The 25,192-nt window shown below is 44.8% G+C and overlaps 1 protein-coding gene across 5 annotated transcripts in view; it reads left to right on the top strand.

The window, feature by feature from the left end:
* The window catches only part of CAMK1D (calcium/calmodulin dependent protein kinase ID), a 485,162-nt gene that overhangs the window by 35,534 nt on the left and 424,436 nt on the right, over positions 1 to 25,192 (top strand). Inside the window, exon 1 of one of the 5 annotated variants that reach the window (XM_030819265.1) lies at positions 4,952 to 5,780. The exons of 3 other annotated variants lie outside the window; for them this stretch is intronic. In XM_030819265.1, the coding sequence (XP_030675125.1) occupies positions 5,698 to 5,780 (83 nt within the window). In that variant the 5' untranslated portion in view covers positions 4,952 to 5,697. Of the gene's footprint in view, positions 1 to 4,951; positions 5,781 to 25,192 lie in introns of those variants that run through there. One more of the 5 variants, XM_030819266.1, reaches the window with a different exon arrangement.

The raw sequence follows: 25,192 nt of genomic DNA on the forward strand, positions 1-25,192 counted from the left end.
TCACAGAGCTAAAATCACACTTAATGGAGAAAGAATGAATGCTTTACCTTAACTAACATCAGGAGCAACACAAGAGTGTCTGCTTTCACCACCCCCATTCAACTTTGTAGTGGAGGTTCTAGCCAGCATAGTTAGAAAATGAAATAAAAGGTATCCAGATTGTAAAGAAAGATGTAAAACGATCTCTATTTTTTTTTTTTTTTTTTTTTTGAGGCGGAGTCTCGCTCTGCCGCCCAGGCTGGAGTGCAGTGGCGCGATCTCGGCTCACTGCAAGCTCCGCCTCCCGGGTTCACGCCATTCTCCTGCCTCAGCCTCTCCAAGTAGCTGGGACTACAGGCGCCCGCCACCACGCCCGGCTGATTTTTTTATATTTTTAGTAGAGACAGGGTTTCACCATGGTCTCGATCTCCTGACCTCGTGATCCACCCGCCTCGGCCTCCCAAAGTGCTGGGATTACAAGCGTGAGCCACCGCGCCCGGCAAAACGATCTCTATTTGCAGATGAGATGATCCTGTAGAGAGAAAATCCTAAGAAATCACCTAGATAACTATTCCATTTAGTAAATGAGTTCATCAAGACTGCAAGATCCAAGATCAATATACAAAAATGAATTATATATGTATATGCTAGCAAGGAAAAATAAAAAAAATTAAGAGAACAATCCTATTTATAATATCATCAATAAGCATAAGGTATTTAGGAGTAAATTTGACCAAAGAAGTTCAAGACTTGTACATTGCAAACTACAAAACATCATTGAAAGAAATTAATGAAGACTTAAATAAATGGAATGACATCCTGTGTCTATGGATTGGAAGGCTTAATGTTGTGGAGTTAGCAAAACTCCCCAAATTGATGTATAGATTAAACACAATACCTTTCAAAATCCCAGCTCGCCTTTTCTGCAGAAATTGAGATGGTGATCCTAAAATTCATATGGAAATGCAGGGAACCCAAAATAGCTAAAACAGTCTTGAAAAAGAAAAGCAAAGTTGGATGACTCACAATTTGATTTAAAAACTTACTACAGAGCTACACTAATCAAGACGGTGTGGTCCTGGTGTATAGATCAGTGGACTAGCATTGAGAGTCCAGAAATAAACTCTCACATTTATGGTTTATTTTCTTTTGACTGTCTTATTGGTTAAGATAATTCAGTGATGGAAAGAGTAGTCTTTTGAAAAAATAATGCTGGAGCAACTAGATATTCATATATAAAAGAATGCATTTGGACCATTGTCTCACACTGTATGTAAAAATTAATTCAAAATGGATCAGTGACCTAATATAAGAACTAAAACTATAAAACTCTTAGAAGAAAACGTAGGTGTAAATTTTTATGCCTTGAAAGCACAAGCAACAGAAATAGATACATTGTATTTCATCAAAAATTGTGCATCAAAGGATACCATCAAGACAGTGAAAAGACAACTCACAGAATGGGAAATGTGTTTTGAAAATCTGTAAAGGGCTTGAATCTAAATATGTTAAAAACTTTTATAACTCAATAATTAATAGATAACCCAATTAAAAATGGGCCAAGGATATGAGTAGGCATTTCTCCAAAGAAGGTACATGAAAAGATGCCCAACATCTTTAGCCATCAGGGAAATGCAAGTCAAAACCACGATTAGATGTCACTTCATACCCGCTAGGATGACTGTAATAAAAAGATAGATAATAACAAGTGTTGGTGAAGATGTCTCTACATCTCTCCTAGGCTGCTGGTGTGGATATAAAATGGTGAAGCTGCTTTGGAAAGCAGTTGTTACTCAAGAGAGTCAACATGACATTACTAATTGAGCCAGTCATTCTGTTCCTAGGTATACATCCAAGAGAAATGAAAATATGTGCCCATATGAAAACCTGTATAAGAATGTTCACGGCAGTGTTATTGATGTAGCCAAAGAGCAGAAACAACTTAAATGTTTATCAGTGGATGAATGGAAAAAGAAAGTGTACATATCCATATAATGATGTGATATTTGGCTATAAAAATGAATTAAGCATTGATATATGCTACTACTCATGGCTGAACCTTGAAAACATTTTGCTAAGTGAAAGAAGCCAGTCACAAGAAACTACGTATTGTGTGATTCCATTTATATAAAATATCCAGAGTAGACAAATCTATACACACAGAAAGTAGATTAGTGGTTGCCTAAGGCTGGGGGTTGGAAGATAGTTGAAGAGTAATGGAAAATGACTGATCAAAGGTACGATGTTTCTTGGGGAGAAAAGATGAAAATGTTCCAAAATTGGTTGTGATGGTCATTACACAGTTCTGTAATTATACTAAGAACCGTTGAATTGTACTTTTTTTGTTGTTGTTGTTTTTTAAGATGGAGATTCGCTCTTGTTGCCCAGGCTGGAGTGCAATGGTGCAGTCTTGGCTCACTGCAACCTCCACCTCCCGGGTTCAAGTGATTCTCTTGCCTTACCCTCTCAAGTAGCTGGGATTACAGGCATGTGCCACCACGCTTGGCTAATTTTGTATTTTTAGTAGAAACTGGGTTTCAGCATGTTGGTCAGGCTGGTCTTGAACTCCTGACCTCAGGTGATCCACCTGCCTTGGCTTCCCAAAATGCTGGGATTACAGGCGTGAGCCACTGTGCCTGGCCTCAATTGTACATTTTAAATTTGTGAATTTTGGATGGTATCTCAATGAAGCTTTTACAAAAAAGGCAATCTATGGAGTATTTCCTGTGGCAACTGAAAGTTCAAATAGAGCCAAGCGTGGTGGCTCCTGTATATAATTCCAGCACTTTGGGAGGCCAAGGTGGACCAATTGCTTGAGCTCAGAAGTTCAAGACTAGTCTGGGCAACATAGTGAGACCCTGTCTCTACAAGAAATACAAAAATTAGTTGGGTATGGCGGTGTATGCCTGTAGTCCCAGCTACTCTGGAGGCTGAGGTAGAAGGATTGCTTGAAGCCCAGAGGTGGAGGTTGCAGTGAGCTGAGATTGTACCACTGCACTCCAGCCTGGGCCACAAACTGACAAACCCTGTCTCAAAAAAAAAAAAAAAAAAAAACAAACCCTGTCTCAAAAAATAAAAAGAAACTACTAATTTAATAATATAAAATAAACTATGGCATATCAATATAATGGGATACTCTGCAGACTTTAAGTTGCGATGCAGGATGTTATTGAAGGACGTGGGCAGACAATATACTGCTTAATGTAAAAAATAAGTTAACAAATAATATGATCCCAATTTTGTGGAAGAACATTTGTAATTATATTTATAGGGGGAGGGCTGGAAGTGTGTGTGTACATTCATGATATTAACAGCAGTCATCTGAAGGTGTTGAAATGACAGATGACTTTAATTTTCTCCTTCTTGCCTTGCTGTGTTTCCTAGATTTTCTATAATAATCATGCACTAGTTAGCAGAAAAAGAAGTTTGAAGTAAATTCACATACAATATAATGTTTTGATACTTTAATAAAAAATAATAATAATGTAGGACTACGAAGATAACTTTACTCGGCCGGGCGCAGTAGCTCACTCCTGTAATCCCAGCACTTTGGGAAGCTGAGGCGGGCAGATCACTTGAGGTCAGGAGTTTGAGACCAGCCTGGCCAACATGGTGAAACCCCGTCTCTACTAAAAATACAAAAAAAATTAGCCAGGTATGATGGTGGGCACCTGTAGTCCCAGCTACTCAGGAGGGTGAGGCAGGAGAATCGCTTAAACCCAGGAGGCGGATGTTGCAGTGAGCTGAGATTGCACCACTGCACTCCAGCCTGGGCGATCGAGAGAGACTCCATATCAAAAAAAAAAAAAAAAAAAAAAAAAAAAAAAAAAGTTACCGTTAACGTATTTCATTTTACAATTATTGCTATTCATAGAGTAGTGACAGCCTCCATGCTTTGACACACACATTATATGTATAATATATAACGGCTTTCATTGAGTTTGATATATATACACACATATATATACATATATACACATATATACATATATACACATATATACATATATACATATATATACATATATACATATATACACATATATACATATATACATATATACACATATATACATATATACATATATACATATATACATATATACATATATACACATATACATATATACATATATACATATATACACATATATATATACATATATACACACACACACACACTGTAAACTCTTAATGAAAGTTATATTATGTTTATCTCGGTTGTTTTTTTTTTTTTTTTGAGACAGGGTCTGGCTCCATGGCCCAGGCTGGAGTGCAGTGGTGCAATCTCGGCTCACTGCAACTTCCACCCACAAGGCTCAAGTGACCCTCCCACTTCAGCCTCCTGAGTAGCCGGAACCCTGGCTAATTTTTATATTTTGTTTGGTAGAGATGGGTTCTCGCTATGTTGCTCAGCCTGGTCTCAAACTCCTTTGCTCAAGCGATCCGCCCACCCAGCCTCCTAAAATGCTAGCATTACAGGCATGAGCTACCGCACCTGGCCTGTGTGTGTGTCTTTATGTCATAATAATTGCTCAATAAATGCTAACTATCCGCTATTGGGATGTAAGTTCTGAACTATTTTATTCATTGTGAAAGATTGGGCTCAAAAATTTCCCTTTCGCCCCTGCTGGCGCCCCACCAATGCTTAGTTGCTGTCATGAGTGAGTGAGCAGATGGAGCCCATTGTGGGAGGGAAGAAGCCTCAGCTATTTTCTCGCCCGGGAACCTCCCTTTCTGTAGGCATCTTGCCAGCCCGGCATCTTTGCTTGTTCTTTGAGTAGGATGAGGTGACTCTCAGGAGGCTTCTGGGATCTTCTCCAGAAATGCGCTCACCAGAGGAGACCCTGGCTCAGACTCCCAAGTAGCTGGAAGTACAGGCGTGCGTGTGCCACCGCGCCTGGCTAATTTTGTGTTTTTAGTAGAGATGGGGTTTTGCCATGTTGGCCAGGCTGATCTCGAACTTCTGACCTCAGGTGATCCGCTCGCCTTGACCTCCCAAAGTGCTGAGATTACACGTGTGAGCCACTGCGCCTGGCCCAAGCCCTTGTTACTGTCGAATTCTGACCGAATCAACCTTGAGACTTAACTAGTTTTCTCACTTTCAGCTTTTCCCCCAGACTCCAGCTTCTAGATTCTCTGTCTGTCAATAAGAGTGTCGAGGTTTAGAGCAGAGGCAAAAACTGGTTTAGAGCAGAGAAAAAAGCCTTGGTCTATGCTGATGTGCCTTCTTGGCCCAGGAAATGTTTTTGGCAGTCTGAGTGTTTTGTCTTCTCTGTTGGGGGCTGTTAAGAGGCACAAGAAAACGTACCTGTCTGCTAATTGCAGAGGTTAAAAGGCAAGAGCAAAAACACATTGCACCTGACATGCGTTTCGAATTAATAAATTGTTAAAAATGCCTGCTTGGGAGACTTCTGTGGGGCTCAAAGACAGCTCCGTCATTACCTGGGACTAGAGGCTCCAGCAGTTTTTCAGATACTGTGTGGCAATGCGAGGTTTGTCTGCTGTGAAGGGAAAACCATCCCACCGCTTAGGAAGTCATGAGATGCAGCACGAATGTGATTTTGTTACCACGCTCCCCTGGAGGCACGTCGTGCTGTTCTAGAAAGCCTGTCGTTGGAGGAAAACACTTGATGAGCCTGCGGTAAAGGCGTGGCTTGCGATTTCACTTGGGAAGCACATCGTCATGACGTCTGTGTGATTTACATCCCGGAGCTGATGGAGACACCACCACACTCCATGGAAGGTCCTTCCTGTCCGATCTGTCCAAGGTCTGGAGGAAGAGGCGAGATGGGTCAACTGTGAGCTTCCATCAGCTTCTGCCTAGAGAGAGGCTAATTATTTGGGTTTCTGGTGATTCCACCAGCTCCAGATTTAAGTGTTCTCTATGCTAGGGTGGTGTGGGGGTGTGTGTGGTCAGTTACCGCTTAAACTCCCTGCAGAGGGGACTGAGGGGCTTGGGTGGCGGGTGGTTGGCGGTGGCGTGTGCCAGCCCTGGGTCTGTGCCTAGACCAAGGCTCATGTTCTGCCCGTTGCTCTTGGGACAGGCTCTTTGGGACATCAAGGATTCTGGGAACATCCCGACACTGCTCTCCTTGGGGTGTGTGGCCAGAGGTGTCTTCAGGCTTCAAGGAGAGGTGCTCAGTGCAGGAGACTCAGCTTCTGCCCAGCACCACGGGGTCGTGGGCTTGGAGCATCCAGGTGGTTTCATCCAGGCCTGAGTGAGAACGTGACCTAGTTACTGTGCCTCTCTGCACGTTGGCAGAATAAACAGACCTTGCTTCCTCCCCTACTCACAGCAAGCAGAATTCTGCTGAGCCTCTTGGAGGCTGGAGGGCCAGTTTTAGTAACGTGCCCTTTCCTGTTTGGCGACCGTCCAGTTATTTTGGGTGAATGTTAATGGCCGTGAGTTTGAAAGTTGTAGTTAGATGAAAACGCCCTCTCTGGACACAGTGTCCTTGTCACCTACTGTCTGAAGGTGCTTCCTTTTTGGGGAATAGGATTGAGAGCAAAATGATCACAAAATCTGTGGCTTTAGATTGTCATTTGATTTTTTTTTTTTGATGCCTTCTATCTGCATTTAGGTCAGTGGAAGGGATGAATTCATCATAGGCACTTGTAGTAGAAAATCTCCTTGAGCCTCAAAGAGAAGGCTATTTTTCCTGTGGGTCATCTTTTTGCTGTGCATGGGAGGTACTGCCCCATGGGGCAGGGTGAGTTTAACTTTTGGAGGTGGCTGGTGGTCTTGGGGGGAACTTAATTTGAGGACATGTGCATGACCAATAAATGTTCTGGAGGAATGAATAGTCCTGTGTCTCCCATATTTTTATCTTTTATAAAGCGCTTGTACTGCACGGTGTCCTTCTAGGCTGATGCAGAATTTTCATACTGCATTTGCTAGTGATTTGCACCAGTGGCCGAAGAACTATAAACTAGTTGTCTCTATTTTTAAAAAATTAAAAAAAGATGGGGTCTTGCTCCATTGCCTAGACTGGTCTCAAACTCCTGGCCTCAAGTGATCCTCTTGTCTCAGCTTCCTAATTGCTGGGATTATAGGAACGAGCCACTTTGCTCAACCTTAGTTTCCGTTTTATTCAGAATGGAAGCAATTTCTCATATAAGTAGAATTCTAGAGCTAGAAGAGACATTGTATCTCTATCTCTGTCTCTATCTTTATCTCTGTCACTATCTATCTCTGTGTCTGTCTCTAAACTATCTTTATCCCCTTGTTTTATGGAGACAAAACAGGCACAGAAAGTTAAGCCCTGTTACTCAAGATCCTACAACTAGTTGAGGGTAGAATAGGGTCCATCGTGCCCAGGCAAAACCCAGGTAAGAGTGCAGGGCCAGGGCTAACCATGAGCTCCGGGACTCGTGCAGCCTGCCTGTTTCCAGTTTCTCTGTTCCCCCTTGGGTCATGTCACGTGGGAGCAGAAGCTTCTAGTCTAACGTGTAAGGGACTCAAGAGGAAAGGGGAGCCCAGAAGGGTTGAGGGACTTGCCTGAGATCACACAGCTAGTGAGTGAGTCACCTGTCCAAGCCTGGAATACAGGTCCAGCTGTCCCCACGGAGCCATCCTTCTGGCCCACTAGATTCAGAATGAACTCAGGCTCAGCATGAATAGAGGATGCTGTGCATAGTCCTGACTTTATGAATCAACTTGATGGGATTCTGTGTGGGGTCAACTAATGTGCTCAGAGTCCAGCATTGAGTGAGTAGGAGGTGGGAAGGGGTCCAAGCTCAGTTCTGGCCAACTCCAGAGCTCAGTGTTAGGCCAACACTGTCTTCTCTTGTGAATGAGGAAAACCCTTTCTCAGGCCATGATATGTTGGTATCTCAGTCTTTTGGCCACGAAGGGTAGAGGGGAAAGATTGAACTTTTAAGATCTTTGCCTGGATTCTTGTTATTCTCAATACAAAATAAAATACTTTAAGTTTGTGTGGGGCCCTGGGAACAAGCTGTAGGTGTGCGCTTTTTTTCCTCTGATTAAATTGGAATCACTATGTAAATTAACTTCCCAGGGGATTGTCTGTGGGAATTCCTAAAGCAGCCTTAGGTTGGTTTGACATGTGAAGAAAATACATCAAGCAATCAATCTTAGAAGCTTATCTTCTATTCAGGGTTTCCACAGGAAGGCAGTTTCACCCCAGCTGGAATCACCGGTTGCTTTTCACATTCTTAATTCTTTTGCCAATTTTCCAGATGCCTTTGGAAATTCATGCTGACCGTTTTTTTTTTTTAAAGATTCCATTTTAAGTACTGAATATTTTCCTGTCACTACTTAAACTGGCATGAATAAAATATTCCCTTTCAGGAGGATGATTTTCAAATGTTTCTTAAAGAAAAACAAAACACCCTAGTCGGTTAAATTTAGGAGGTCTGTTAAAATGCCCTTACAGTACCAGCAGGTGAATTTGAGAATAAGAATTCTGTCTTCCTCACAGTGCCATATACAGTGCACTGTAATGGCAAGCATAAGGAAATTAGGATGACTAGAACCGAATCATCCAGGACTCAAAATAGAGTTTCTCCCTCAGAACAATCTGGGATATCGATACTAAATTTATGGGATAGTTACTGTCATTAACAGCTCATATAACTGAAAATGGTGAGATGATTTGAAAATCAGATAAACAGTAATTGCACCACTGCACTCCAGCCTGGATAGCAGAGTGAGACTTGTCTTAAAACACACACACACACACACACACACACACACACGCACACACACACAAAAACAGTCTGGGCGTGGTGGCTCATACCTGTAATCTTAGCACTTTGGGAAGCCAAGGCGGTGGATCACCTGTGGTTAGGAGTTCAAGACCAGCCTTACCAACATGGTGAAACCCCGTTTCTACTAAACATACAAAATTAGCTGGGCGCGGTGGTGTGCGCCTTTAATCCCAGCTACTCGGGAGGCTGAGGCAGGAGAATCGCTGGAACCCGGGAGGTGAAGGCTGCAGTGAGCCGAGATGGTGCCATTGCACTCCAGCCTGGGTGACACAGCAAGACTCTGTCTCAAAAAAACAAAACAAAACAAAAAATCAAAAACAAAAAACATAACAAAACCCCCACAACTCCTCCTTCCCTCTCCCCCCAGCCCCTGACACCTACCATTCTACTTTGTTCCCGAATTTATCTACTCTAAGGGCGTCCTGTAAGTGTGATCATACAGTACTTAGCCTGTTGAGACTACCTTATTCTACTCAGCCTAATTGCCTTATGGCTCATCCACATTATAGCATTTGTCAGAATTTTCTTCCTTTTTATTTATTATTGTGCACCATATGTTATTTGGAAATACCTATACATTGTGGAAGGACTAAATTGATCTAGTTAATATATGTATTACTTAACATACTTGTTTTGTAGTGAGAACACTTAAAATCTACCGTCTTAGCAATTTTCCAGAACATATACGTTGTTTTTAAGCACAGTCACTATGTTGTACAATAGATGTCTTGAACTTCTTCCTCCCAGCTGAAATTTTGTATCCTTTGACAAAAGTCTCCCCAACCCCCTGACCCCCAGGCCCTGGTAACCACCATATTACCTTCTACTTCTATTTTTTTTGAGACGGAGTCTCGCTCTGTCACCCAGGCTGGAGTGCAGTGGTGCGATCTCGGCTCACTGCAAGCTCCGCCTCCCGGGTTCACACCATTCTCCTGCCTCAGCCTCCCAAGTAGCTGGGACCACAGGCGCCCACCACCATGTCTGGCTAATTTTTTGTATTTTATGTAGAGATGGGGTTTCACCGTGTTAGACAGGATGGTCTCGATCTCCTGACCTCGTGATCTGCCCGCTTCGGCCTCCCAAAGTGCTGGGATTACAGGCGTGAGCCACCGCACCTGGCCTTTTCTTCCTTTTTTAAGGAATACATTTTCTTTTAGCTCCTACTGAATGTAACTCATGGTGCTAGGCTCTTTGAGAGAGGCAAAAACGTTTCACTCCAGGAACTCATAGTGTTATGGGTGAAAAGAACTGAAAACAGGGCAGGCGTTTTAGATGTGTGTTACCACCATCTATCCTCCTGACCTCAGTGAGATGGGGTCAGACATTTTAATTTTCTCACCCAAGGACATTCAGCGAATTAAGTGGCTGAGTTGAGCTTCAGGCCCAGCTTTGGGAGACACTCCCTGTATCCTGTAAGCAGAGACCAAATCAATGCTGTGTGAGTTTAGAGATGGAGGCACCCAGCGCATCTGGGGGAAGACATGATGGACGCGTGAGCATTGCGTCCAAACTTGAGGCATGGCACTTGAGGTGTCCTGCTCTGAAGGCGGGGACAGTGGCTGAGCAGACATGCCGGCCAGAACACTACCCTGAAGATGACAGTGTTGACATCAAGGGCGGGAGGTGAAGGAAAATGGCAGTTTACCCTCCACACCTCACACATGTGTGGGTTTTTCCTTCTCATTAAGCAGTTCTCCAATTCTTGGACACCTGTGTTTCCTACAGTTCACCTGTGACACTGACTATGCGCAGGTATTGCAGACCCCACAGGTTGAGGGCAGTTCCACAAGCCTGCTCTCCACACCCCCTCCACTTCAGACGCCAGTCACAAGTCCTAGGTTGTGGCTCGTGCTTTTGGCCAACTGGCCATACGTTGAGGGTTCGCACCACCCCTAACACACGTTTGATCGTTTGTGATAATGGCTCACAGAACCTAGGGAGACACTTATGTTTACAGTTTTATTATGACAAATACAACGCAGGAACAGCCGAATGGAAGAGATGCATAGGGCGAGGCGTAGGGTGGGGTGGGGTGGCAGGGGAGCTTGCTCTCCCCTCTGGTTGCCCCACCTCGCTCGTCTCCAGGTGTTCACCAACCAGAAACTCCCCAGACCCCTCCAATTAGGGTTTTTATGGAGATTCCATGATTGATGTACATCACTGGTCGTTGGTGACTGACTCAACCTCCAGTGCTTCTCCCGTTTCTGCACTGGAAAATTCCAACCCTCTGTCATCACCTGGTTGGTTCCCCTGGTAACCAGCCCCCCTTTTCCAAGAGTCACCGCATTGGCATAAACTTAGGTATGCTTGAAAGGGGCTTATGATGAATAATGAGAGATGTTCCTTTCACCCCATCACTCCAAATTCCAAGGGCTTTCGGAGGTCTGTGCTAGGAGCCAGAGTCGTACACCAAAGATAGATTTCTTACCCTGCCACACCTGGGAGATGGTAGAGTTGACATCAAGGGTGGGAGGAGATGAGCAAGCTGGGCATGAAGGAACCAGTGGGAAACCAGGTTAGAAAGGGGGTAAAGGTCAGATCATGATGGGTTTTGAGTTCTAGGCTAAAGTGTTTATAGTGTTAGCTCGTGACACATCCAGGATGTGGGAACATGAGCAGAGCTGAGCCTTAGAGAATGACGTCAGAGCCTGTAGCAGGGCTGTGATCTGGGCCTGGACCGGTGTGGTAGCGGGCAGGGAAGAGGCTGTGTACAGGAGGCCTTGGAGGGCAGGGCTGGGACATGGTGCTGGCCCAGGTGAGCTCACCCATGTCAGCATGGTGTGCCTCCAACTTGGGGTGCACTTTGTAGCTGCTTACTGAGGGTAAACAGTTACATTTATTTCTTAAAAATTTTAATTTTTTTTTTTTGTAGAGACAGGGTCTCACTCTATTGCCCAGGCTGGAGTGCAGCGGTGCGATCGTAGCTGACTGCAGCCTCCAACTCCTGGGTTCAAGCAGTCCTCCCACCTCAGTCTCCCAGGTAGCTAGGTGCATACCACCACGCCCAAGTAATTTTTTTTAATTAATGTTTTTTTGTAGAGACCAGGCGGGTCTCAAACCCTTGGCCTCGAGTGATCCCCGTGACCTGCAGCTGCCACCTCCACAGAGGTTTGGGAGTGGGGCTGAAAGTCCCAACCCTCTAATCCTGCCTTGGTCTTTGAAGTGCCCAGCACCCATCCTGAAGCCACCTATGGAATCTCAGCCACCAGTCACCTCATTAGCCTACAAAAGACATCACTGTGGAGGTTCCAAGGATTGTTGTATGCCAGGAAACTTTAAGACAAAATAAGTATTTTGCAGTATCATAAAGGGCCACCAGGATCAGGCTGGAATTCAGGGCTTCTGACACCTAATGTAGTGAGGAATGTTCTATTAGCTTTTGGGGAAAACTTACTGTAGAAGAGTTGGTTTTTCGGCCAGGGGAAGTGGGTCATGCCTGTAATCCCAGCATTTTGGGAGGCCGAGGTTGGTGAATTACTTGAGGTCAGGAGTTTGAGACCAGCCTAGCCAACATGGTGAAACCCCATCTCTACGAAAAATACAAAAATTGGCTCGGCATCATGGTGCATGGTGGTAGTCCCAGCTACTTGGGAGGCTGAGGCAGGATAATCGCTTGAACCTGGGAGGCAGAGGTTGCCGTGAGCCATGATTGCACCACTGCACTCCAGCCTGGGCGACAGAGCGAGACTCTGTCTCAAGAAACAGAAAAGAGTTGTTAACCTCCACCTTCTGGGTTCAAGCGATTCTCTAGCCTCAGCCTCCCGAGTAGCTGGGATTACAGGTGCCCCCCACCACACCTGGCTAATTTTTGTATTTTTAGTAGAGACAGGGTTTCATCATGTTGGCCAGGCTAGTCTCGAACTCCTGACCTCAGGTGATTCACCCGTCTCGGCCTCCCAAAGTGCTGGGATTACAGGCATGAGCCACTGTGCCTGGTCAAAAGAGTTGGTTTTTAAGTGTTCAGTAGCCCCCAGTCCAGGGCTCCTTAACTCGGAGTGGCAGTGAATTTGGAAGGTCAGCCCCTCTCCTGCTGGGCGCTGCTGGTGTCCTGTCTTCTTTACTATTGTGTCCACATCATCGTCCACTATTCCTCTTTGGGAAGTAAGAACTTGGGGAACAGTTGCCAAAATCATCATTTTTCTCGTGAGTGCTATTGGGGTTTTCTCCCTCTCAGGGCTTATGCCCAGTGATAATGGGTTCATTCTGGGCCCTCCAACCAGAGTCTTCATGAGTCTCTGGCTTATCCCCCTTTTTGCCATATGCTGTGGGGGAAAAGCAGCCCTCCACTGGAGAATACTTCTTCCAGGCCCTCCATGGTGTAAGGGCTATGTAGAAGGTATTTGATCTCTCTTCTGTTGCTTTGCTATCTCAACTTCCTGTCTAGGCTTCAGCTGAGCAGATCCTTGAAATTGGCTTAAACAAGCACTGACAATCTTCTTTGCGTTAAGATCAAGTGTGTTGGCAGCTCCTGCAGACTGTGCCTCTGTCCTTCTCCCAGCAGCAGCTGTTGCTGGTTCAGCTTAGCACTTCCAGCCACGTAGGCTTTCTGTGGCCATGTCCACGTCCACCGGGCAGGCTCCTTGCCTGGTGTGTCAGAGCCCCACCTTCTGCTGTTCCTGAGGTTTAGGTTTTTAACACAGTCCTAAGGAGCTGAATGAGGGGCCCAGGAAGACGCTGATTTTATGCACCATCTCTGTGTTTGGCCCGCAGCTGTGTTTGTGTGATTTTAAAACAATTTATCGCTCATCTCAACTGGGCCCCGTCGGCTGACCCAGCTCCTCCGCAGCCATTGGTAATCTCCATTTTAATTAATCTTTCAAAGAAGCAGATTAAGTTGATTGCTTCCCAGGCTGAGTTTGGTGTCTGTACCTTTCAGCTGCCTTACAGAAGTGATTAAAATAAGGATTTTTCTATGAGCTTTGGTGCCCAGTTAAGATTATTTTTGGATCTCGTCTCAATGGTTTATTTCCATCATGTGCCTGTTTTTAACATAAGAGCTGAAAATGAGCGGGGCTGGTTTTTGTCTCCTGCGGGTGTTCTGTTCTTTCAAGCGCCCTAGGATGGCCATGACCTTTGGTTCCATCTGCTTTGTGGGCCCCTTGACCCTCAGAGCCTTCTAAGGTAGCCCTGCTGAGTCACTAACATGGAGTCACACCTTTTTTCTTCCAGTCCTGGCTTCTCTTCCCCCACACACCTTTGCACATAAAACCATTTATTCCTGACCTACCCAAGCGGAGGTCCTGTGGCCACTCTCCCCCGTCCTAACTCTAGCCCTGAATTGAAGAGACTGCATTGAAAATGTTGGTTACCTGTCAGTTTCCTCTTCCACTGTGCCCTCCTTGAGGGGAGGGCTAGTATTTCAGCCATCCCTGTGAGCCTGGGGCCTAGGTTGAGTGCCTGGTACACCAGGAAGCGCTCAGTGACGGTCCCTTGAGTGAGTGAACCTCTTGAAGTGCACGGAAAAATTGACTGAAGAGGATGAGTGTTGCTTAGAGCCAAGGTAGTAGGAAAAATGTTGGCCTAAAGATGTGTTTTGTTTGGCTTGCACGCTGTTGAAAAGTTTTTGAGTCAACATACCAGAAAAAATCCCAGGTAAACTATACGTTGAAAATCCAGATTTCCAGCTTCTCTTGAAAAATGTAGAGACCTGGCCTAGGCTGGAACTGAGGGGTGGGCGACTTTTCGAGGGGCCCAACTCAGCTTTTTATTCACCTGATTTCTAAAGTAATTTTGTAAAGCCATCTACCCCCTCCTACACTTTGAGTTGATAGCCAAAATTTTTCATCGTAACTTGAGAGAGGCAAAGGATGTTATTTCCAGAGTACTGTAAATATTGGCATCTCGAAATAAAACAGTTACATCATTATTTTAAGTGTAACCAGTGGAGCTAAATACCGCAGAGATTTGATACCCACTGTCATCCATTTAAAAAGAAGCTCATCTTTAACCACTGGAATTTCTACCTCATTCTTTTTTTTTCTTTAGAGTCATATTCTATTCTCATAGAATTTTATCCTAGGATATTATATTTGTTCTTGTCAAAAATATGTATATACATTTAAATTAAGTTTCCTGTGGCTAGAGGGCCTACATATTTTCAAAAGTTCTTATATTTATTTCTTTATTTTTTGAGATGGAGTTTCGCTCTTGTTGCCCAGGCTGGAGTGCAGTGGTGTGGTCTCGGCTCACTGCAACCGCTGCCTCCAGAGTTCAAGCGATTCTCCTGCCTCAGACTCCTGAGTAGCTGGGATTACAGGTGCCTGCCACTATGCCTGGCTAATTTTTGTATTTTTCGTAGAGACGGGGTTTCACCATGTTGGCCAGGCTGGTCTTGAACTCCTGACCTCAGGTGATCTGCCCGCCTCAGCCTCCCAAAGTGCTGGGATTACAGGCATGATGAGCCACCGTGCCCAGCCCAGAAGTTCTTGTATTTAGTTTTTGTGATGATGATTCTACATTTGAATAAAACAGAGATATAAATTTTGATAAATAAAAGGAGAATATACAATTTATTTGGAAATATGTCTCCTAATAAAAATCCATAGAGTGTTTGGGTTTTTTTTTCTTTCGGTTGTTTGATGTGGATGAAGATTACTCATTGCTGGGATAAGGAGGTCAGCATTAGTCCTTTACCTATTTTTGTGTTTTTATAGATGTCAGTACAAAGAAACCAGATGTGACTGAGTAGATGGGATAGGAGTTTTTCATAGCAGTCCTTCAGTGAGTTCTTTGGACTCTTTCCGATTTCTGTGTCACATTATTTATTCTGCCTGCATCACAGTTGCTGCTGTTAGCCTTTTCCTTTCTAGCAGGTCTCTCTTGAGTGGAAGGAGCGTGCCCTACTGGGAATGGTATTGGAATATGCATGGAGGTGGGTGAAGGTGGTATGGGAGTGCTCTCAAACCATGGTCTCCTTGAGGCTTACTGATGTGAGGGAGTGGGAGGTAGTCCCCAAGTATATCCAGGAAGATAAAAGATGAGGGCCGGCTGGGTGTGGTGGCTCACACCTGTAATCCAGCACGTTGGGAGGCTGAGGCGGTGGATTACCTGAGGTCCGGAGTTTGAGACCAGCCTGGCCAACATGGTGAAACCCTGTCTCTACTAAAAATACAAAAATTAGCTGGGCATGGTGGCGCGTGCCTGTAATCCCAGCTACTTAGGAGGCTGAGGCAGGAGAATCACTTGAACTTGGGAGGCGAAGGTTGCAGTGAGCTGAGATCGCACCACTGCACTCCTGCCTGGGTGACAGTGCAAGATTCCGTCTGGAAAAAAAAAAAAAAAAAGTTGAGGGTCATTGCTGGACTGCAGGGTTCCTAAGGATAGGAGCCACACCACGGCTTAGATCTGTTGGGACACCCCACTATGACACCTATTAGAGGGGTTTGCACTATATACCAGTAGTGTCATAAGAGTAAAACAAACTATAGTGCTTCCACAGTTTTTGTGGATTCTGTATTTGCAAATTCACCTATTCACTAAAATGTATTTGCATTTTTGTTGGTGATTTTGCTGCTTAAAGTAGCCCCAAGCATAGTTCAGAAGTGTCTAGTGTTCCTAAGTGTGGAAAGGCTGTAACGTACCTTGCAGAGAAAATTTGTATGTTAGTTTCTTCAAGCATGAGTTGTGCTGCTGATGGCTGTGAGTTGAATATTAATGAATCAACAATATATGTTAAATGACATGTCTTTAAACAGAAACACACATAAAGCAAAGTTCTATATTGATGAGTTGATGTGACTAGAGAGGCCTGTAGGAACCTAGTCCTGTTTTTCCCCTAGGAGCAATGGTTCAGTATTGGCTAATTCGGCGTTCACGGCAACTTTTGAAAACATAACTACTGCAAATGATGTGACGCAATGGGATGTCATTTGCGCCTGGATGTTATGACTTTAGGAATTTAAGAAATCATTTCAGGATAATGTCTAGGTAGGTAGGTTTTTTACTCGGAATTTGAAGGGAGTGACAAGTATTTAATTTTTACAAGACAGTCTTTGGAAGCAGTCCCCTAACAGAGTGGCAACCATTGGAAAGTTTTTTGAGTGCGTCCAAAGGAGGATTTCTAATGATGGGAAGTGCCTTTGCCATTTAAACTTCACTGTGAGCTCACTTCTCGCTGTGTACCTAAAGTCTGAGCAGTCAAGCGAAGTGCTGAGTAAGGAGAAGAGCATCTCAGTGACTCTTTTATTATTTGTCTACGGCCTGTGTCACCGGAAGATAAAAGACCTCAGAAGAGGAATGCAGAGTTTGGAAGCTGCCCAAGACTCCCAATTTACATTCAGAACCATGATTTATTCTCTGATTTCACGTAGCTTAAACTTTTTTCTTAATATCCGCTAGCTCTACAAACTTTAATCCCTACTAAATAGTATATAAAATGTAATTGTCATGATTTTGAGAACTTTATACTCTGAGGGACTGAGTGTATTTTGAGATGTGACCTGATTTCTCTGGAATCCCCACTTGAAGGCTTTGCATTTTCACAGATGGAGACTTACAACTGTACCCAGAGTGTGACGTAGGCCTCCAGGAAATGCATTCTTCTGGTTTAATTCCTCTCCTCCTTCAGGACAGATCTCTGGTCTAGCAGTACCTTTCCTGTGCCAGGCACAGTGGCTCACACCTGTAAACCCAGCACTTTGGGAGGCTGAGGTGGGCAGATTGCTTGAGCCCAGGAGCTCAAGATCAACCTGTGAATATAGCGAGGCCCCTGTCTCTACAAAACCAAAAAAACAAACAAAAAAGGAATGCCTTTTCTGTCTTTACCTTTCTCCTTTATAGATTGTATTATAATATATTATATATTTTATAATATATTTTATATATATATATTATATATATATATTATATATATATATATAATATATTATTATATATAATATATTATAATATATATTATAAAATATATATAATATATATTATATATAAAGCTCAAATCAGATTCCAGGCCTGATATACCTCCCCAAAGAAATTATAAAACCACCAGTTACCTTTCCTTCCCACGTATGTTGTCTCTCCTAATAGCTATTTAATCAATCTGAGCCTCTACTTTGTTCTTGGGCCTGTGTTAGGTACTGGGGGCACAAAAACAGCCAGTGCTGAGCCCTGGGGTCAGGGAGCACAGTCCCTAGGGAGAAGGATCCGTACAACAGCGTGGAGGGGCTGCCAGGTAGGGAGGCTCCCACAAGGAGCCTCAGAAGGGGGCCGTCAGGGTGCCTCAGTTTGTCTGGGAGACTCAGGGAAGGCTTCACAGAGGAGGTGAGCCGGGCCTGTGGCTTGAGGGATGGGTAGGAGTTTACCAGCTGAGCAAGAGAGAGAGGGCTTCCAAGCAGGTAGACCAGCTTTGGTCCTGAGACACAGAGGATGGATGAATGAGAAGATGGTCTGTTTTGGCATTCAGGCATGTATAGGGGAGTAGTGAGAGAGAAAGCTGAAAAGTAGCTTTGGTTGTCCGGGAATATATATATTCTCAGACAATATATGTGTATATATATGGACAGAATCTTGCTCTGTCACCCAGGCTGGAGTACAGTGGCACGATCTCTGCTCATTGCAACCTCCGCCTGCCAGGTTCAAGCGATTCTCGTGCCTCAGCCTCCCTGGTAGCTGGAATTACAGGTGCGTGCAACCATGCACAGCTGATTTTTGTTTTTGTTTTTTTTTTTGAGACAGAGTCTTGCTCTGTCGCCTTGTATTTTTAATAGAGACAGGGTTTTGCCATGTTGGCCAGGCTGGTCTCGAACTCCTGACCTCAAGTGATCTACCTGCCTCGGCTTCCCAAAGTGCTGGGATTACAGGCACGAGCCACTGTGCCTGACTAACATTTTTTGAGACAGCATCTCAATCTGTTGCTCAGGCTGGAGTGCAGTGATGCGATCACAGCTCACTGCAGTCTCTACCTCCCAGGCTCAATTGATCCTCCCACCTCAGCCTCCTGAGTAGCTGGGACTACAGGTGGGCACCACCATGCCCAGCTAATTTTTGTTTTTTGTAGAGACAGGGTTTTGCCATGTTACTCAGGCTGCTCTCAAACTCCTGGCCTCAAGTGACCCGCCTGTCTCGGCCTCCCAAGTGGGACTTTTTATGTCACCCTTAGTCATTTGGTTTTTATCCTGTCAGTGAGGAAATTAAAGAGAAACATGATCAGCTTTTTTGTGTGTTTGAAAGACCACTTTGGAGCTGTCGTTAAAAAGTCTTAAGACTGGCGTTAGGGAGACCAGTTAAATTGCTCGTGGAGTCCTGGAACGGGGGAGTCAGGGAGAGGTTAGTGCCCCAAATCGGCAGTGGGACTGGAGGGGCAGGATAGACATAAAGGATCCCTGAGGCAGTCACTTCACTGGGATCATTTTGGATTTAGGAGCATCAGTTGGAAGTGAAGGGCTAACAGGTCTCCTGCTTGGGTAACTGGTAATCAGTGCCCTCTACTGAGGATGTACACAGGACCAGGTTTGTGTGGGCGAAAGGTGATGAGTTCTGGATGCGCAGAATTGCGTGGATTGGAGAGACCTCAGTGTGGAGCTCTCCAGGGCTCGAATAAGCTACATCATTCTGGCAGAAATACGGCTCCAGGATTATAACCTGCAAGCAGGCTTTTTTTTCCCCCTTTGGTTTTGCTTTCTTGTTTTGCCTGCATTGTCTACTTAAGCAATTTATGTTGATCTGTTTATTAGCAGAAAAGGAACAAGCAGCAAATGTGTGGAAGTACTCAGGAAGAAGGCAGAAGCCCTAATGATGTGATCTGAGGACCACCTTGGACACATAAAGCCAGATGCAATGAAAAGTTGTGAGCTGGTGTTTGAAAGTGATTTACAACAGGCTGGCATCGGCTTGCCAGCTTGTCTTCACATGGACATCTGCCCTGCATAACTGCAGAATGGCTTAGAACACCGGTTCTGGTTTCAGGTGGACGTTGTTCACCCCTTCATGGGTGTGGGACCTTGGGTGAGTCCTTGCTCCGTGCCCACCTGTCTTTCTTGGATAAGGGTGATAATTGATCCCACTTTACTTGTGAGGATTCAGTGAGATAATTGATGGTGTTTCTTAGCTCAGTTCCCGGAAGAGTGGGCACTCAAAAAAAAAATTGTCTCTTGAAGTATTTACATGCACAGCTATTCTATAAAGACTCAAAATTTACTACTGAATGTAAATCTGGGATTCAGAATTGGTTTTTTAGGTGATTTATTTTTCATTTATGAAGGCGTGCACCATAGAATTCCTGCAGAGAATGGGGATAGAAGCCTCCCTGTTAATGCATTTACAAATATTTGATTTGCAAAAAATTCAGCATACTTTAAAATAATCTTATTAATAATAATTTGTATTGTAACAACTATATTATATAATGCATTGAACTTCTAAGTGTTTTTTTTCCCCCATCAGCATCTCAACTGTTCTTCCATAATAGGCCTTGAAGTAGGGCCAGTGTTTTGGCCCTGATGTTACCATTGTGGACTCGAGACTCACCCATGTCACAGCGCAGTTCTCCGGTTTCCCAGTTCTTGATACCTTGTGGCAGGTGGTAATACTGGGGCCAATTGAAAACTTTCCTGTTGCTTTTGGAAAAAAAAAAAAAAAAAGAAAAAAGATAAAAGACAAAAATGGGCATATAGTTATTTGAGCTTTTCTTTTTTTCTTTTTGAGACTGAGTTTCACTCTTGTTGCCCCAGCTGGGGTGCAACGGTGTGATCTCAGCTCACCACAACCTCTGCCTCCCAGGTTCAAGTGATTCTCCTGTCTCAGCCTTCCCAGTAGCTGGGATTACAGGTGTCCACCACCACGGCCAGCTAATTTTTGTATTTTTAGTAGAGATGGGGTTTCTCCATATTGGTTAGGTTGGTCTCGAACTCCTGACTTCAGGTGATCCGCCCGCCTTGGCCTCCCAGAGTGCTGGGATTACAGGCGTGAGCCACTGCGCCCGGCCTTATTTGAGCTCTTCTAAAAGCAAGAAATTGAGGAAGAAACTCCTAACTGGGCAAATCCAGACCAAATTTCTTAATATCTTCAGAGAATACACAGTTGCGTCCGATTCTTTTTGGAAATATGGTATGCCTTATAAATAGGTACACCTTAATTAGTTGCAAAGATTTAAACAAGTGTGGGAAAGCTAGGAGAGAAAGCTATTTGTTACTGTTAATTATGTATTGTACAGGGCTATGCTGAGATTGAGTTATTCTTGGTATGAATAACTTCCTTTGAAAGTTAGAATCAGAGTTTTAGAACAGAAGGGACCTTAGATTTTAATCCACAGTGACCAAGAAAACTGTGTTTTTTTTAATTTGTTTTTTTTTTTTTGAGATGGAGTCTCACTCTGTTGCCCAGACTGGAGTGCAGTGGCATGATCTCAGCTCACTGCAACCTCCACCTCCCGGGTGATTCTCGTGCCTCACCCTCACGAGAAGCTACAAGCATGTGCCACCATGCCCGGCTAATTTTTGTATTTTTAGTAGAAATGGGGTTTCTCCATGTTGGTCCGGCTGGTCTTGAACTCCTGACCTCAGGTGATCCGCCTGCCTCATCCTCCCAAAGTGCTGGGATTATAGACTTGAGCCAGTGCGCCTGGCTGGAAAACTGTATTTTTGAGCATTAACTAATTTCCTTTAAATTTTTGTTGATAAAGGAGAGACCCAGCTGCCAAAGAGGCTTCTGTTCTAGGGGTAAGACTGGTCACTGCATGTTAAACTGACATCATTCAACCAAATGTGGTTTAGCCTGAGCCATCGTATTGTGGGTAAATGTGTAGTTTCTGTTGGGTCTTTGGAAATACTAAAAATAGGCACCCACCATAACTCCTTTTGGGGGCTTCCACAGCTGGCTTCAGCCCAGCCAGCTCATTTTGCAGACCTAAAGCGTTTAAGCTCCATGCCTGTGGTCAGAGATGTGGGGACTTTGTAAAGTAATATTTCATCTCTAGTGCAGACATAATGCCCAGGAAACTGTCGCACCCATCACCGAGCCTTGGAGTCATGTTCTTTATGGATGACACAGTGATACAGCTGTAATATGCACCATGTTCAGTCCAGTGACAGGCAGTGAACTAACGAGAAAACTCCACTGTTTGCTTAGACTTTCTGTGTATTGACTCAATGCTCACATTACTGAGCGCCTGTCTTTAAAAATTAGCCACCGTCTAGCAGGTATAAACAGGTAGGACAATTAACACCTGAAATTGTCTTGTTCTATAAGTGAAACCAGTGAAACGTCATTAATCAAGACCCTCATACATTTGGAATGCCAAGTGACAGTCAACGGGGTTAGACTGAAGTTGGCTGGAGCCAGTATCTATGAGACAGGAGTTTGCTGAGCAAACCCGTGATATCAGCATGACATAGTCATATTGTTTAATCTACTTTACAAGAACAAACACTTAGCTTTAATATTGGCATGCGTTGTTAAACGTTTATTACAAGTACTTCTTATCAGGACCAACAAGACTTCTGCTTAGCAATAATTTGCCAGCCCTTTAAAGTGTTTATGAATTTCAGAGCACTTAAATGGCGTTTTTATGTGAATGTTTTGAAATCAGCGGGAGAAAGGGGAAATGCTAGCGTCTGATTTGTTTGTACCAGTGCTGCTGGGAAGAGGACTGGGCTTCGAGGAGACACTTAGCATTTCTTGTCGCGTGTAGGATTGAATGGGTGCGTAAATCAAATGGTGCTGGGATTAGCGGTTAGCTAGTTGGGAAAAAACAACTCATTGTGTTTCTCAGTGGCGGTTCCATTGGCACCACAGCCAAGATGATCTTTCCTTGCTCAGGTTTGTGCTGTGCGCTCTGGACATTCAGCTTCCCCGACTCCCACCCCGTGGAAGTTTGTTTCTGACTTGTTTCCAGATCCCCGTGGGGAAACAGCTCCCTCCCTGGTTCAGGACCGTCATGTCGTGCCAAACACCAAAACGAATTCCAGATATTAGAAAGTTCGGTGTAAAAAACCCATGAAACAAGAAGAAAATGCTAGTTAATATCTGGCAAAAGCTTTTTATTTTTCTTTTTCTTTTAATTAAGCTGTTGGCCGGACGTGGTGGCTCATGCCTGTAATCCCAGCACTTTGGGAGGCTGAGGTGGATCATCTGAGCTCAGGAGTTTGAGACCAGCCTGGGCAACATAGGGAGACCCTGTCTCTACAAAAAATGAAAAAACAGACCCTCCACAAAAATTAGCTGGGCATGGTGGTGCAAGCCTGTAGTCTCAGCTGCTTGGGAGGCTGAGGCACGAGAATTGGTTGAGCCAGGGAGGCGGAGGTTGCACTGAGCCAAGATCATGCCACTACACTCCAGCCTGGGCAACAAAATGAGACTGTCTCCCCCCACAAAAAAAAAAAAAAAAAAAAAAAAAAATCAAGCTGTTGAACTGTCTGTAAAGTCATGCATCCAAATCTCCCTGGACCTCCTCCGTTGCTGCGTAATAAGTCTGTGCCTCCAGTTGTCCTCATGTGGGCTATTCCAGCTCTTTCCCTTACGGTACAGCTTGTTCCCTATTTTCTCTGACCCTTTATAGAGGAGATCGAGGCCACCTAGGGTGATGTCACTGCTTTATGTCTTGATACCGCAGACTTTCTTTCTAGGGAAGGCTCCCTCTGCTCCACTTCCAAGGGTCCTGCTCCTTCAGACCCCACCCCCATGCCAATTTCCATTTTGCCTTCTCTTCTTCCTCTGTCTCTGCTGCCTGTCACCCTCCTTATACTGTAAAATGCCCCGCTCACATCCATCTTCCTGCACAGCCAACCTCCAGCCTCTCTCGTGCCCTGCGTTCATGGCCAGACCTCTCCATGACTTCTTTCAGCCCAGGCTTGAGGAACCCGGGCCAGGAGGCCTGGCAGGGCGGGCAGAGCCACTGCAAGGGACTGGACTCAGTTGCCCACGGGATCCTGTCACCCAAGCCCCAGCTTAAAACCCAGAAGCTCCCACTGCAAGGGGAAGGGAATTCCAGGAAATCATACCAGCCTTCCTTTTCACATTTCTTTCCTCACCATCCCCTCCCTCAACCTAGAAGTTTCCTTCTTCCTGAAGCGCCTCTGGGATCGCCCCCATGGTCGCCTTCTCCCCCATCCCTGTCTGCTCCGCTGTGCCACAGCGTTGTCTTCTCTGACCCTAGATCTCTTCTCTCCAGCTCCCTTCTCCATTACTTCATGGTAGCCCCTTCTTCTGGAAACCTCTCTGAGACCCTGAGGGCAGGGAGTAACCAGCTCCTGCCGCACAGGCTTCATCCAAGGATGGAGAAAGAGCTGGTTGAGCTGGTTGACTGAATATTAAATCTGGGAGGAGATTTACTTCCCCATTTCTAGCTGTGGTCCAAGTTGACCAACATCATCCAAATAGGTGATTTGCTTGAGCATTTTACAATGATTCAAGCTCTAGGTACTTCCCCTCTGGGAAACAAATATGAAAACAAATGAAACAAATATGAAACAAAATGAAAACAAATTCTTCCTCAAGGATGTGGTTGACTGACTTTTTTTTTGTTGTTTGTTTGAGATGGTCTCTCACTCTGTCACCCAGGCTGGAGTGCAGTGGTGCAATCTTGGCTCACTGCAACCTCTGCCTCCCATGTTCAAGTGATCCTCCTGCCTCAGCCTCCTGAGTAGCTGGGATTATAGGTGTGCACCACCATGCCCAGCTAATTTTTATATTTTTAGTAGAGACGGGGTTTCACCATGTTGGCCAGGCTGGTCTCAAACTCCTCACCTCAGGTGATCCGCCCACCTTGGCCTCCCAGAGTGCTGGGATTACAGGCGTAAGCCACCGTACCTAGCCTAATCCTTTCATTTTCTTTTTTTCTTTTTTTAGACGGAGTCTTGGTCTGTTGCCCAGCCTGGAGTGCAGTGGCACGATCTCGGCTCACTGCAAGCTCCTCCTCCCAGGTTCATACCATTTTCCTGCCTCAGCCTCCCGAGTAGATGGGACTACAGGCGCCCGCCACCACGCTCGGCTAATTTTTTTGTATTTTTTTAGTAGAGACGGAGTTTCACAGTATTAGCCAGGATGGTCTCGATCTCCTGACCTCGTGATCCGCCCGCCTCGGCCTCCCAAAGTCCTGGGATTACAGGCGTGAGCCACCGCACCTGGCCTGACTCTTTCATTTTAATTGTTGTGTTTGAGACACCACAACTATGATTCTGCACGGCATAGTCGTGAAAATATTGGAACCAAAGATGGGTGCGTCTCTGATCTTTTCCTTGAGAATTGTTTCTTTCCAGTGCACGTTGTGTGGGTGGTGGTGGGGGTGGTTCAGGTTCAGGTGGGTGTGGCCAGCGGAGGTGTGGGAAAGTTTGCTGACTCTGGGATTAGCAACGTGCAAGGCCCCCTTTCTCTTCTTGGATGCTGGAAACAGTACGTGGTCTGTGATGTGCCCACATATTGGCATTTTCTTGTATGCCTCCTTGTCAGGTGATACAGGTGTCTTTTTCCTCTTTTATGGTTTTCGTCCATTTCTTTCTCTCTTTTTTTTTTTTTGAGTCGGAGTCTCTTTCTGTCGCCCAGGCTGGAGTGC

Source organism: Nomascus leucogenys, chromosome 9, assembly GCF_006542625.1.
Source record: "Nomascus leucogenys isolate Asia chromosome 9, Asia_NLE_v1, whole genome shotgun sequence".
NCBI classification, from domain to species: Eukaryota; Metazoa; Chordata; class Mammalia; order Primates; family Hylobatidae; genus Nomascus; species Nomascus leucogenys.